The sequence below is a fragment of the Aegilops tauschii genome, chromosome 5 (genome assembly GCF_002575655.3).
Source record: "Aegilops tauschii subsp. strangulata cultivar AL8/78 chromosome 5, Aet v6.0, whole genome shotgun sequence".
In the NCBI taxonomy this organism is placed as follows: Eukaryota; Viridiplantae; Streptophyta; class Magnoliopsida; order Poales; family Poaceae; genus Aegilops; species Aegilops tauschii.
Genome location: NC_053039.3, coordinates 474,050,818 through 474,066,323, shown reverse-complemented (window position 1 = coordinate 474,066,323; position 15,506 = coordinate 474,050,818). Strand labels below are relative to the sequence as shown.

At 43.0% G+C, this 15,506-nt stretch overlaps 1 protein-coding gene across 1 annotated transcript; it reads right to left on the bottom strand.

Moving 5' to 3' along the window:
* Positions 1-9,074: 9,074 nt before the first annotated feature.
* On the bottom strand, positions 9,075-10,458 carry LOC109765396 (PRA1 family protein E). The gene has a single exon (XM_020324181.4). The coding sequence runs from the start codon at positions 10,165-10,167 to the stop codon at positions 9,379-9,381; it is 789 nt and encodes a 262-aa protein (XP_020179770.1). The 5' UTR covers positions 10,168-10,458; the 3' UTR covers positions 9,075-9,378.
* Between the last annotated feature and the right edge of the window lie 5,048 nt (positions 10,459-15,506).

Sequence of the window (15,506 nt, the reverse complement as noted above, 5' to 3'; positions counted from 1 at the left end):
TCTAATACTTGTTTAAATGAAGTGGTTTCATTTTGCAAAAAATATTTGATAGGTTCTTTATATAGGTGGAAAAATTCATAAGAGAAACTAAAGGGGAAAACACAATCACATTAGTTTAATTCCAATTGGTGGAAACCATTGTGCCATGGATCGATGACATGGTACACATCCATCCATCCATCCACCAACCAGAACCCCTCTCTGTCTCGCCCGATGCCAAATCCAAACCGAGAGCTCTCCTCCTTCCCTCCCCTTCCAGATCACCGCCGCCACCTCCCTCCTCTGATGGCCGACGAGCCTCCCTCGCCCCGGCTCCCTGCTCCGCCTCGACAGGCCGGTGCAGCGCCATGACTGCGACCAGCCCAAGCTCGCGCCGCCCGCTCCGTCCGCGCCCGCGACCTCCTCCTCGACGTGCTCTTCTTTGGGATGAGGTCCTTGCCTGCGGCCTCCATCTCGTGGTCGAGCCGCCCTGCGCACGCTCCCTTCCCCTCGGCTAGCTCCGGTCGTCTGCCGTCTTCGACCTTGCGGCCTCCCTCCAGCTCCTAGCTAGGGTTCGTCGGATCTGTCCGTCTGTGTGTGTGTGTGTGTGTGTGTCAGGATTTCTCTTTCTAAATATCTCTCTCTCTTTGCATGCACACATGGAGGCGATGATGGATTCTCACCGGAGACGAGGACGCGTGGACTACTCGAGTGGTGACCGCCAAGGCCACAGCGACCCAGAGCTCGTCGGGACCTCATCCTCGTCGACGAGGTGAGCCAGCTACCAGCCCGTCCCCATTGCCGCCAATAGGTATGTATTCACAGAGATACATTATTTGGTTGGGATTCATTCATCCATGTGTGTGTAGTTAGCTAAAGGGTTTGTTTGTATTCAATCAAGTTTGTGTGTGTGTGTGTGTGTTTACATGATGATCTAACAAGAACATATATGATGGTTCCCTATAGCTGACCTGGCATGACATGGCATCATTTTGATTGTTTGTGCACAATATAATGCTGCTGCGGAAGAGAGGAAAATTGTTGCTTGTGTTTGAATATTGGTGATGATGCAAAAGAAGCTAGCTAATGACACTGATTAGACTTGTTGCCTAAGAGAGAAAGAGAGGAAAGAAAAGAGGACCAGGTACTAGCTAGCATATACTACTGCATTATTTGAGTTGACCAAAACAGAGCCAGCCAGCCAACAATTATTTGAGTTCCTGGAGTAAAATTATTTGACTTGTTAAAACTGCCACACATAGTACTACTACTAGTAGTCTATATATGCAACTAGTACCTCTGTTTCTCAATATAAAGACGTTTTGGTAGTTTAAATAATGGATGGAGTCCTAGTATTTCGTCTTCGTTCGAATGCGGCTGATGCTTCTGACTCTGCCGCTGCCTCTTAGTTGTAAGACAGTCACATTATGTCTTTTTTGTTGTTGCTCATAGTGATAGTTACAGTATAGTTGAAAATCCACTCGGTTGTGGACTAATAAGAGCCAGCAATACATATACTCTAGTTGTCATGTTGTGCTTGTTGTTCCATTTTTGTTGATGCACTGATTGCTGAGCAGCTGATGAGAACTGCAGTTAGTTGTTTGAATGATTTGGTGTGCATGTGATCAGTATCATTCGCATAGTATTTCAAAGGCCATTTTTATGTAGTTTCATCTCAGTTATGATATTGATTATTGGTCCTTCATGCACTTAAGCAATATATTCTCATAATTATTGTTGCTCCACAACCATTATATAGCATGTCTCTTTTTCATGCAGATTTGGTGCGCAAAGGCACCATTTTCTTCTAGGGCTTCATCTGCAAATCCACAAAAGTATGAAAGGATCAACTTGTGGAAGTGGTAGAAGAAGCTAGGGGAAAAGAGCAAATGAAGCAAATCTCACTTGCGGGGAGAGATGACTCATGCAACCCACCAGTTGCCATCGGAGGCTTGTCTGATTCCTCGCGCGACGTCATCCCGCTGCTCCAACTCTGACGCCTTCCTGCTGCTCCAACTCTGACGCCGTTCGCCGCGGCTCTCTGATGGCCGCCGCAGATCTTCTCCAACAACCGCTGATGTTCAGACCATGACGCCTCCTCGACGACTTGCCGCTGATCTCCGAGGATCCGCCGCTGCTCTTGTCCAACAACGGGGCTGCTGCTGATTCTCTCAAGCCCGGAACTGGGACCAGAGAGAAGAACAATCAAGATTCAGGGAACTCCCCTCTCCTTACTCTTCCTTGTCTCCGTGATGTCTAGTTTCTCTCTTGAATGCCTAGGATCACATATCTAGTAGAATCAAGTTGTTCTCGTTTAAATTCAGTGACTTACCATGCAACACTTTGTTCTCGTTTAAATCCAGTCACTTACCATGTAACACTGATTTTTTGTTAATACATTGTCCAAGTCATGAATTTCCTGAACTGGTGCATGTATACATTTGGGTGCTAGTCAATTAGAGAATGTTTGTGATACCATGTATGTACTACGTGCTAGTATAGTTGTACTGATGCAAATACTACTTGTGTACTTATGGAGTAGTAAATAGCCTTTCATGTCATTATCCAAGTCTGCACATAACATTGTTATTTTAGGAGCAGATTTCTCATCCTTCTTTGGATAAGAAACCTGAACTTGCTTAGCCAATTTAGTTGTGTATTACCAGTTCAAGTTGTTTAGTATATATCATGTTCTGTTTTGCTACTAAACACCTTCAACTTAAATGCTGGATTACCTTGTACACATAATTGTTTGTAATCTAAGGGAAAGCCCTTAATAGTCGGCTGACCTTATGAACCGTATAAATATATCAAAATCTTGTGTTGTTAAATCGAGCTTATTGTCAATTGGCAACCTCTTATTGTAGTAGCTGGACCTTCTTCCACCATCCCTCTAATAAAGAATAAATCATGATGCTTCTGCTGCCATAACTTATTTTCTTGTTTACCATCCAGGTACAACGGGACCAAGCTCATCCTCCTCGTCCCTAGTTACTACACAACTGCCATCCTGCATACTCCCTCCAGTTCATGGAGCATCTGGACCTCTTACTGTAGTAGCTGGTATGCCTACTGTGTGTATCCCCGTCTATTTGATGTTTTGCTAGAACCATAAATCCTGATGCATGATGATCATGGTCTGGTTTGGTATATCTGTCTACTGGTGCTTAAAATTTTGCATGCCTGGATTTTGATTGAACTCGTTCTTACAGGTCAATTTTGTTTCTCATGTGTACTTTAAATATTTTGAATGAATTTTCACGTCTTCTAATAGTATAGTAAGTTAAGAGTTGCACATGTCAGTATACTATATACCAAAAATTCCTAGCTAGCGAGTACATTTTAGTCATTCCATGAACACATACTGGTTAGTGTTAGTCTACTATTTATGTACACGGTTTTTTTTGTCAATTCTTGCTTATAAGCTATGTTTGATGCTGCCTACAGGTTCTTATTCTTTTTTTTTTGCGCAGTGGTTCAGTCCTTGCTGATTGCTGCGTCGATGATCAAGTGTTGGTGCTTCATCTGGCTACTTCATTTGCTGCTGGTAATTAGTAGTATTAGAGTGACGCTGGTTTATTAGGATGTTGTTGAAACCATTGGATAGCCTTCCTAGACATGTTTTGTTGCTATCTAGAATTAGTACTTGTCCCATTTTTTTGTTTCCTTGCTGGACATGTTATGGTTCAAGTGTTGATGATGTCTAGTAGATGGTTTGCTAGCTATACACCTGTTGCTGATTGATGCTCTTGGTTAGCATTATTCTCCTGGAATCATATTATACTATATCTAGTGTTCTTATGCTTCTGTCAAGATGCATCACAAACATATATTGTTCTTATATAATTGGTCTCTAAAATATCTATGTCTTTGAAGTTGGCTGAATCTGTTGCTTTATCATATATTTGGTCCATAAATCTACATTTCTATGAGATCTCTTTCAACATATAATTTTTTGATAGTCTGTGCACTAAACCTAGAGGTTTGCAAATTTACTCTAGGAATAATAGCAACTAATGTTGGTAGCCTATGTGTTCACTCTTTTACATGAGCTCCAGGTCTACAAAATTTGAAGTTTGAAGCCGTATAGCCCTACTAAGCAAAGAGTCGTTTCTTTTGTTTGACTGTAATAGAATGTAAATATTGTAATATTGTAATAGTAGGCATATTTGGGTTGTAGAGTATGTATGTACAGATTGTAGTAGACTTAGTGTTATTTGATGAACTACATTTGTATTGTTCCGTTTGAAATATTGATTATGTATGTGATTTGAAAACTGTGGAATGGAAACCTGACTCGTGGGACCCACTTATGAAAATAATCTGAGCAATTTTGAAATTTTTGTCAAGTGGGCCCAATGTGTGAGATGATGACATGTGGGACCCATTTGATTGGTGGGACCAGCTCAAAAATGTAATGGCCCAAACAATGTTAAAAGGCCATGGACCAGAAATAAATAAAAGGCTAAATTGTAGGGTTTGGCCCGTGTAGCTGACCAAAATTGGCAAGAAAAAATATGAATGGGCTGAATTGTTGGGCTCGGCCCATGTAAAGCAGCGAAATGGACCTGGCTGATTCTTGTCAACGACCAATTCAATTGGTCGCAATTTCGCCACGTCGGATCCGACGTGGCCTGGGCAGACTGCCAGTGACCAAAACAATTGGTCATAGAACCAAAGACCTTTTGTTTTGGTTGTTACCTTTTACGACCATATCACAGAGAAGGTCGTTAAGTTTCATTAAAGACGGTCAGGTTTTGACCAATTGTTTTTGGTCATAAAAAGGTCGCAAAGGAAAAACAATGACCATTCAGTGACCAATATTGATGGTCACAAGTTAGCATATTTCTTGTAGTGGTTGAGCCAAACGCGGCATAAAAACGAACCTCGAATCTAGTGCTGCCAATTGCATGTGATTATCAGGAAGAGTAGACAGAACCACACAAACAGGGGAGGCAGGGCGGGGTACCTGGCGGGGGCACATTGAGAGTAGCAGCACATCGCTCAGCATGCACAGCGATCGGCACGCCATTATCGCGCAGGCGCCTGGTTGTGCGTGCCGTGGAGACTGGAGACTTGACGGCCTTCGAGCGCCCGGAAGGAGATGGAGTCCCAACGTTCCCAGACCCACCAGCCGCGATCGAGCCCAAATCCGCATCAAGCTGACGGCACACCCCTGCCATTGAGTTCTTGGAAACGGAGGAGGCACGACTCTTCGCTGAGAACTTCTTGACGGAAGTCTTTTTCCTTGGAAGCCGGGCCAGAAACCTCTGGGCCCGCCACAGGGATGTCATGAACGATGCCGGAGAGAGACGGGGATGTAGGACGCACAAGCAAGTTGGAGAACACATTGGAGATCGGAGTATGAACTTCAGTGTTCACAGTCCCCTGGGCCCCTTGGCAGCCGGGAGGGAAGCAGCCTTCGAAGCATTGACAGGGGCCACCGCGGTAGGACCCCCACTAGGGGCATGTGAAGGAAACACCTACTGCAAGTGTGGGCTGTGAGCATTCCATTCAGAAGTGGTGTAAGGCATATAGTCCTCGTTCGAGAAGCTGTCGTGGTTGTGTTCGTCACCGTCCTTAGGTGGCATGGGAGGAGGGGAATGGAGGATGGTGGTGGAGCCTGGTTGTCCACGTGACCTTCCACGCGCACACGGATGCGGTGAGCGGAGGCGGCGGGGAAGATTTCCACAAAGCCACGAATGCAGGCAAGGTTACGGCACCAGATCTTGGCCCTAAAAGACCCAAGGCAGCCAAGTGAAGACTCACGAATGGCGATGGGTTTACCAATCAGTTCAGAGAAAGCCATGAGGAGAGGGGTACTATGAAAGCGGAAAATCATCTAGAAGAATCCACAAATTAGTCGAGGCACCAAAGGACCGGCCCTCACCAGGCGTGGCTTTGACCGACACCACCAGCTGGTTGATAGGTACCGTGAAGCTGGTAAAGATCGAGACCATCTTCAAGCTCTCCTTGGACGAAAACACGACACTAAACTCACTCGCAGAGATCTGCTGGAGCTGCCAGTCTCAGTCCTCCAGGCCCCATGCCTTGAGCTCCTCTGCAATATTTTCCGAAGAGCCTCCCGGCCCCTGGACCGAGATCACAGCAGCGTTAGCAATGGAAGGAGCCACATCGGCCTCCTCCAAATCGCCCTAAAGCCCAAAGAACGTGCACCCAGGGAGACCAGAACCAATGGCAGTCGACAGTGAGATGATCGTCTACACAACCAATCAGACAAAAGGGGGGAGGTGCATTTGGATAGAAAGTGATCGGAACGATATCAGGCAAAACATGTAAGATTGGATGTGCCGGAGCCCGATACGAGGGGGTGGGGAGAATGGCATCACTTGTACCGGAAGAGGAGCCCACATCAGCGGAGCGGAACTTGCCGTTTTGGGGGGGGAGGGGTTGTTGCCGTCATAGCTATCGGAGCGTTGGTTGGGCCGACCACCCCAAGCCCGTAGCCACCGAAGCCCAATCCGAAGCCAGATCTCCAGCCCCGCCGCCCATATGCGACGGCGGAGCAAGGGGACTAGAGGGTGCCGCCGGAACCGTATGGGAGCCCGCAGCCGCCGCCTCCCACGGATCTGGCCAGGCAGCAACCACAGCCCGGCCCGCCGACCAGCGGCGCGATCCGCCGCCGCCGGCTCCGTGGTACCCTTCTCCACCTCCAGCTTCTCGCGCAGCTCGGCCTCGTAGGCCAGATCCAAGCCCGCCTCCACTTTGTTCAAAAAAGAAAAGCCCGCCTCCACAGAGCCATCGCGGCGGCGCTTGCCTGTGGACGCGGCCTCGCTAGACGAATCCAGAGAAAAGCATACGCATGCGCTGTGTCGGTGATAAACGAGTTTACTTTTGCTACGAACAAATTGCGCATGCCTAGCGTTGTTTCTCGTAGTGTACCTTTTGTGCCTCACGTGGTAAAAGGAAAATTTCCATTGTGACAGGCAGTTTCGCCTGTAGCCTTTGTAGGTCACGTCCTAAGACCTGACGACTGCCAACGACACTGCTTCCTTTTGCGATGGAGATGATACAGATACAGGTGAACTGATTGATGATCCTCTGCAGTCGCACCACTAGGGCAAAAGGGGGCAAAGGAAAGAGCGTGCTGATGTTCCTTCAGTAGTTCGGATCAAGCGCCACAGAGATCTGTGCCCAAAGAAAAGCACCACAGAGAAGCACTCCAGTATGTTCCAACGACTATCATCATCACAAAGTTTCTGGACAACATGGTCTCCACTCTCCAGCCATAGGGGTGTGACTAACATGATTTCCACTGAACCGACATCATTAAGGGCCATATCACCGAGAGAGAGGGCCAAATGAAACAAAAGGCAACGTACTCCCTCCGGTCCTAAATATAAGTATTTTTAGAGATTACATATAGAGCAAAATGAGTGAATCTACACTCTAAAATACGTCTATATTCATCCATATGTAGTCCATATTCAAATAACTAAAAAAGGAACGGAGGGAGGGAGTATATGATATGCATGGGCATCCTAGGAGCATCACAAAGCATAGTGGAGATTCATACATCATAAAGAGGTGACACAAGTCATAAGATCACCATTATCAACATAACAGCTTTAGATACATAAATAAACAGATTAAAAAGAAGTGTATAAAATGTTCATAGTATGACTGAACACATTACTACGAGTCTTAACTTCACAAACCAATCTAGTATTTTTACACAGCCATCGGACAAACGAATAGATACTGTGCCATATATAAAACAGAATTGCCAATTCACAATTGCAAACAAAGAACAGCAAGAATATTGAACAAAGACTGGGTGCAAGGGATGCCCAATCAACCAATACAAACGTAGGTGGGCACGATCAGTACCGCGGCACTGATACCAGCTGCCATAAGCACATTGCCAGCGTCTCCTGCTCGGTCAAGAAAAAGGGCAAATGAAGGAGAGCAACAACATGCATTCAGCTGCAGCCTACAGCAATCATTAAATCATTAAAGAGATTAAAAGAGCCATGGCAATCTACCATCTAGAAGCACAGAATTCCTGCGTTGATGGCATCTTATGCATTCTCATGGCAATCTATCATCTACAAACACAGGAACATATGTGTTGATGACATCAATCTATCGTCTAGAAACACGGGAACATATGTGTTAATGGCAATCTAACATCTAGAAACGCGGGATTCTGGAGACTGATCCATCGCAAAGGAGATGTGAAATTCACAAAGCGAATTGCACAAGAACATCAATATTAGCATTTGCAGCAAACTACGTAGTAAAGAATAGGATGGCAATTGCCATTATCAACATAACAACTTTACACTCGGTTCAGAAGAAAAGTGTATAATATGTTCATAATATGATTGCACACATTACTAATTTACTATTGAGTCTAAGATCACAAGCCAATCTAGGTTTTTTACATGCCAACACACGAACCAATAGATACTGTACCGTATATATGAACCAGAGTTGCCAATGCACAATTGCAAACAAGAATACAAACCGACAATGTTCAACAAACCAATACAGACGTAGCTGGGCAGGATGGGTACAGGAGCACTGATACCGGCTGTCGTAAGCCCTTTGTCAGCATCTCTGCTCAGTCAAGGAAAGGCAAATGAAGGGAAAGCAACAATATGCATTCAGCTGCAGCCTACAGCGATCGTTATAAACCATAACGAGCATATGTGGTGATAGTATCTTTTGCATTGCCATCGCAATCTGCCATCTAGAAACACAGGATTGCTGTATTGATGGCATCTTTTGCATTGCCATCGCAATCTGTCATCTAGAAACACAGGGTTGCTGTGTTGATGGCATCTTTTCCATTGTCATGGCAATCTATCATCAACAAACACATGAACATATGTGTTGATGACATCTTTTGCATTGTCATGGCAATCTATCATCTACAAACACAGGAACATATGTCTTGATGACATCAATCTATCGTCTAGAAAGTAGAAACACAGGAATATACGTGTTTTTGGCATTTTTGCATTGCCATGGCAATCTAAGATCTAGAAACACAGGTTTCTGCGGATTGATCCATCACAAGGAGGTGCGAAATTCACAAAGCGAATTGCACGAGAACATCAACAGTAGCATTTGCAGCAAACTATAGTGAAGAATAGGATGGCAATTGCCATTATCAACATAGCAGCTTTACACTCAGTTGAGAAGAAAAGTGTATAACATGTTCATAGTATGATTGCACACATTACTAATTTACTATTGAGTCTAAGATCACAAGCCAATCTAGTTTTTTTTACACGCCAACACACGAAGCAATAGATACTGTGCCGTATATATGAAACAGAATTGCCAGTGCACAATTGCAAACAAGAACACAAACCCAGAATGTTCAACAAAGAAGATTGGAGTACCATCACACCAAGCCAGACTGCACAATCAACCAATGCGGACATAGGTGGGCAAGATGGGTCCAGCAGCGCTGAAGCCTGCGGCCACGAGGCCGTTGCCGGCCGCCTCCTGCTCGGTGAGGAAGAGGTCGTCGGTGGACCTGAGCGCGGCGTGCGCGCCCGCGAGGGCGAGCCCGATCATGACCGAACCGACGACGTTCCAGCCAACGTCGGTGAAGAGCATGGCGATGACGGTGACCCCGGAGAGCAGGGCGAGGACGGTGCCGTCGTCGAACTCGGTGCCGAAGACCCGGAGCGGCTGGGCGCCCTCGGCGGGGCGCGCGAAGTAGAGGAAGAACCAGGCGGCGCAGAGCGCGAGGAGCGCGAAGAGGGTGCCCGGGTGCCAGAGTAGCGAGGCGGCGACGACGGCGAGGACGGCGAGCGCGTAGTTGGCGCGGAAGTAGGCCGTGTTGCGGCGCATCCGGGAGACGGCCTCGCCGACGTTGGGCGGCTTGGAGAAGGCGGGGGAGCGGAAGACCTCCCCCCAGGGGCGGCGCGCGGCGATGAGCGCCTGGCCCTGCTCCCGGAACCGCGTGACGAGCTCGGCCGCCTTGGCGAGCGAGGAGGGCGGCGCCGTGGGGTCCTGGATCGGGGCCGGGGCGGAGGCGGAGGGCGCAGCGGGCGGGACGGGGCTGGGGTTGGGGTAGGAGGAGGAGGGCGGCGGCGGGTAGGTGGGGATCTTGGCGTAGCCGGCGGAGGAGGCGGGCGGCACGGGGTAGGAGCCGTACATGGCGGCGGCCGGAGGGGCCGAGGCGGCGGTGGCGCCGGAGTTGCGCATGGCGAGGGGTGGGGGGGAGGTCGGGGCTGGCGGTGGAATCTGGCTGGGGGGAGGTTGGGGGAAAGTGGTGGGGGGAGGAAGAATAGGAATCGAGGTGGGGTTTGCTTCGCTGGAGAGGAGTCGTCCCCGTCCGCCTATTTGCGGAGGGGGGACGAAGGTGCCGTCGATGTGGGTTTTGCTTCCTGGCGAAGTACCGTGTCCGCTCTTCCGTTGGTCGTCAGACGATGAGATGAGAGGAGATCGTGTTGACAGACACGGCCGGGCAAACTGCTACAGTTTGTACCCCTGCTTTGCTTGCGGAAGTTTGCTCCAAACGCTGCGAGCGATGAAGCCGTGTGCTGTTTCGACGAGGCCTTTTGGGAAAGGTGTTTGCCGGATACTACATGTGTGCTGCTCAGCGGTGTGTGATGATGGTTTTTGCTCGGCTTTCCGTTAATCAATTAAACAATTCTCTTATTTCTTAATTAATGGTTGTGATAAATCTCCCAGGTTGTTTTGACCCGGAGCAGGTCGCGGAACACCTTTAGCTTTTCTTCCCCTGTCCCTCTTCGGGTTTTCCTCTATCTGCCGCTGTGATAGACGGTGGCCGAGAGGGGGATCCCGGTGCCTCCACTCCGGTTAGTTTTCTAGTTAACTCCCCTCTTCGGGTTGGTCTTCCGGGCTCCGATCCTCCTTGAGTTTGTCCATCTGGACGTATTCAACGGAGCTCCGGCGTATATTCACGTCGTCTCCTTGGGACGGTGAGGATAGAGAATTTTCGTCGTGTGGCGAGATTTGGTAGCAGGTCTTTCGAATATATTGGATGGTTCAACGGCGACGATTGCGGCTCCAGGGCGCTGGTCCATAGGGGCACGTGCATGAAGACTTCCCGGTTGTCATTGACAATGTCAAGCCGGCTCGTTCTGACAGCGGTAGTGGTCGTACGATGGTCTCGAAATCTTGATGCAATTTTGTTATCTTTGAGGTGCCTTGTACTTTCAGTGAAATTTGATAATAGATCTAATCATTTTCACCAAACAAAAGATATGGTAAATCTTTTGCTCCTGTTTATAAAAATACTTGTTTAAAAAAATATTAAAACTTTATTAACTAGCATTTTCTTCTTTATTTTTATTTTTCCCTTTTCCTTTCTGATTTTTCTTTACAGTACGAACATGTTTTCTTACAATTGTGTGACCATATTTTTTTAAACAGCGAACACTTTCTAAAAAAAATTGAACAATTCTAAAATTGCATTATTATTTTTAAAATACGTGATATTTCCAAAATTTACATGAAAATAATTTTTTAAATTACATGCAAATTTTGTAAAAATGTACATAACCAAATTTTGAAATGACATAAGTTTTAGATAAAATAATGCTCAAACACTTTTAAAATAATGTGAATATTCTTAAATTGCATGAATATTTTTAAAATACGTGAAATTTTCAAAAATTACATGAACTTAATTGTTTTTACAATTACATGCAAATTTTGTAAAAATGTACATGAACAAATTTTGCAATGACATAAGTTTTAAATAAAAATAATACACAAACAATTTTAAAATAATGTGAATATTTTTAATGTGTAAAAACAATTTAAAATTACAATAGAAAATATTGAAAAGCTGAACGCAAAAGCAAATGAACGTTTCCTAAAATATTTGGACACTTTAAAACGTTCATAAATATTTAAGAAAATGAACTGTTTTATAAATTACATGAATAGATACTGCACTTATTAATTCATTAAGCACTTTGTACATATTTAGATAGATTACATAAATAAGTAACTGAAATTAATATCTTTTTGAGATCTATACAAGAAAATAGAAAACAATACTTTCTTCGCAGAATGAAAAGAATGTTGCCATTTTATAAAGGGCCACGCAATTTGATACGAGCCTATGTGTGAGAAATAAACCGCTAGTGATATGTATCGCTTATAGCAGCAATATTACGTCCGCTCGTTACCAAACGAAAAAATTGTGGGCGAGCGCACCGAAGCGTTCGCTACTGTTTTCCAGCAAAACGTCCTGCATGATTTTGGGAACCTTCCATATGGGTTTTTTCCATTTCTTTTCTTCTGGTTTTCAATTGTTATCTGAGTTTTAACTGATTTTATTTATCTATTTCCTATCTTTTTATTTATTTTATCTTTGTTTTTTTGTTTTTTATTATATCATGGTAATTTTTTGAAACCTTAACTATTCTACAAAATTGTGCTTTTTTTAAATTCGTGCAAATTTTTGGAATTCGTGACCGCTTTTAAAAATTTCAAACTTCTTTTAGATAGTGAACGTTTTTCAAATTCATGAAAAATTTAGAATCCAGGAATGTCTTAAATTCATGAACATTTTTCGAACTCATGAGTTTTTTTTAATTCACAAGAAATTTTGTTATTTTTGTACATTTCTCATATTCATGAGTAGTTTACAATTTGTGATTTTCTAAATACATGACCATTTCTAAACTCATGAACATTTTTTTAGTTCAAGAACATTTTTGGGATTAATGAACATGTTAAAAATCATGAACTTTTTATAATTCATGAAGAATTTTGACATTTGAGAAGTATTTTTTCAAATTCATGTGAACTTTTTTTTTGAATAGTTTTTCAACATCATATACAATTTTTGAACTTGTTGGATTAACGGACATTCTTCAAAATCTTGAATGTGTTTCCAAATTCATGAAAGATTTTGAAATTCGCAAACATTTTTTTAAAATTCATGAAAAAAATCAAATTGGTGAACTGCTTTTCAAAATCGCGTGAACAATTTTCAAATGGAGAAACGACCACTTGTAGGAACCTCAACCCGAAGAGAAACGACCTCCGATGGTGATGGCGGCCGCGGAGAGAGAGAGAGAGAGAGAGAGAGAGAGAGAGAGAGAGATGGGTTGTGTGATAAATCCCCCCTAACCCAACCATGCCACATCAAAAATGTGTCTTTACTCTCCCAAGTCCCAACTCAACCAAGAATGTCATGTCATCTTAGGGGGGGGGGGGGGGGGGGTTGTGTGATAAATCCGACCTAACCCAACCATGCCACATCAAATGTGTCTTTACTCTCCCAAGTCCCAACTCAACCCAACAATGTCATGTCACCTTCCAAAACCACCTAAATATAGCAAAAACGCTGAGGGGGCAGACTTACCTAGCTTCAGAGATTTGAGTGTAAAAAAATGTACCAATTTGAACTTGGCTGAACAATTTGTCCATTGTGACACATTTTGGGGTGAAAATGCACTTGTTTCATGACTTTGTGCTCGTGCTTTAAGGACTGAAAGCTGACCTACCAGGTAAATTCATATGCTTTCAAGAATGAACCAAACAGGGAATGGTTCATCTGATTCTATCCATAGGGCCTTGCCCATGAGGCCATGAGGAATGAATGTATCCACGATTCCATTGCCACCTTATAGTATTATGTTAGCACAAACAAAGCTAGTGCAACATGGAAGGTGCAACAGTATGTGATTATCCATGAAATCACCATGACATCAGTTTGAGTATTATTATTTTTCCCCATTCTAAAGGGTAGTCATTTTTTTCTAGGCTCTTGGATTTCTTCAGGGTTGCAGTCGAAGAGGAAAACAGGTCATCCCGCAAGTCAGGACTAAGGGTATTAGCGATTTCTCTTCCCGACCTCATCTCACGGTGGAACAAACATATTTTGGCTCCTCAGTAGATAAGGGAAACCACAAAGGCTTGTCTATGTCTTGCTTGACGTTAGGTGCCTCAAGCGTCACAAGAATGGGCTAGTTCACTAGAGTTCATTCCTCCGCTTCACTTTGTTCATTCTTTCCCTTGCCAAGCTAGTTTATTCTATTTGAATCTACCTTTTATTTTTTACTTTATTTTTATATTTTAAATATTCTAAATGTATATACTTAAATTAGCTTGCTTAAATTTCTGAAAACGTTAACTGCGCATTTAAAAATTGTTCAAGTTGTGTAAGAAAATGCTCGTTCTTCTAAAATGTCGGTTCCATTAATAAAAGTTCCATGACAGTTAAAAAATGTTTAAGCATTTATAAAATATGATCATTACACTTAAAAAAAACTAAAATAAAAAAATACTTGCATAATTTGAAAAAATGTTCGCACCATACAAACATTGTTCATGGCATCTATATATTTTCACAGGTTTAAAGATATGTTTTGAGGATATTTTAAAAAATATTCATAAAACTTCATATTTGTTTGTATAGTTTTATAAGAATGCCCATAACATATACAAAATGTTTGTGCCACTTAAAACAAATGCTACAACATATAAGAATAAGTTTGCGTGTTTAAAAAAATGCTTTGATATTTAAAAGTATATTCAAATGCATGTTTAAAAATGTTCATTTTTATTCAAAAAATTCAATGTGTATTATGCAAATGCTCAACATATATTTTTAGAAAGATGTTCAACATGTATTCGACAAAATGCTTAACATGTACCTGAAAAATGTTCAAGTTTTATACAAAAAATGTTCAATGTGTACTTAAAATTATTCAATATTTGAACATCTAAACACAAAAAACGAAAATATGAAGAAAAAATTAAATAAAACCATTCAAAAACAATTGAGAAAACAATTAAAATTCTGATGAAACCAATAAAGAAAACATGAAAAATGAAAGACAGAGATGCTCAAAATGTTATAAAACCGGCCTGTAGAACCTTCCCAAAACTCCCCTATTGGGCTGGCCCATGGCGAGCGCGGAGCCATGATGGTTCTACATTTGGGCGCAGCTATACGATGCATTAAGCTTCAAGCAGTCGGCCACCTCCACACGGGAGTACCATGACTGTGCCATGGCGACTGTAATTACTCGACTACTGTAGTCAGCGAGACACTGAATCGAGCCGTCTTTTTTTTTTCTAAAAAAATGAACGTCTCTTGAATACACATTCAATTTTTGATATTTCAAACCTTTATTTCGAAAAAGCAAACAATTTTTCAAAATTGGAACATTTTTTAGAAAATGTGATTTTTTTAATGTTTGAACATTTATTGTGAGCACTTCTTGAAATTCTTAGCATTTATAGATAAACAAACACTTTTTCAACTTTTGGATATTTTTTAAGGGTGAACAGTTTTTTAAATTCTAATCAATTTCTATAAAACCCGATCAAATTTTGTTATTGCTGAATATTTTTTCCAATTTAAAACAAAATTTGTAAAACCAAACAATTTTTAAATTGCCAGAACATTATTAGTTATTTTTGAATTTTTTTAAATGAAAAGCAATGAGGTAAAAATGGCAAATAAAAATGCGTGAATAAAACAATGGGAAAATGGAAGAAAAACTAGACAGAAACTTTCTAGAAGGTTCCCAAAATCGGTTAAAATGAGACAT

Bases quoted from the DNA above. Each gene is read 5' to 3' on its own strand.
- LOC109765396 (XM_020324181.4), bottom strand. From the start codon at position 10,167: ATGCGCAACTCCGGCGCCACCGCCGCCTCGGCCCCTCCGGCCGCCGCC.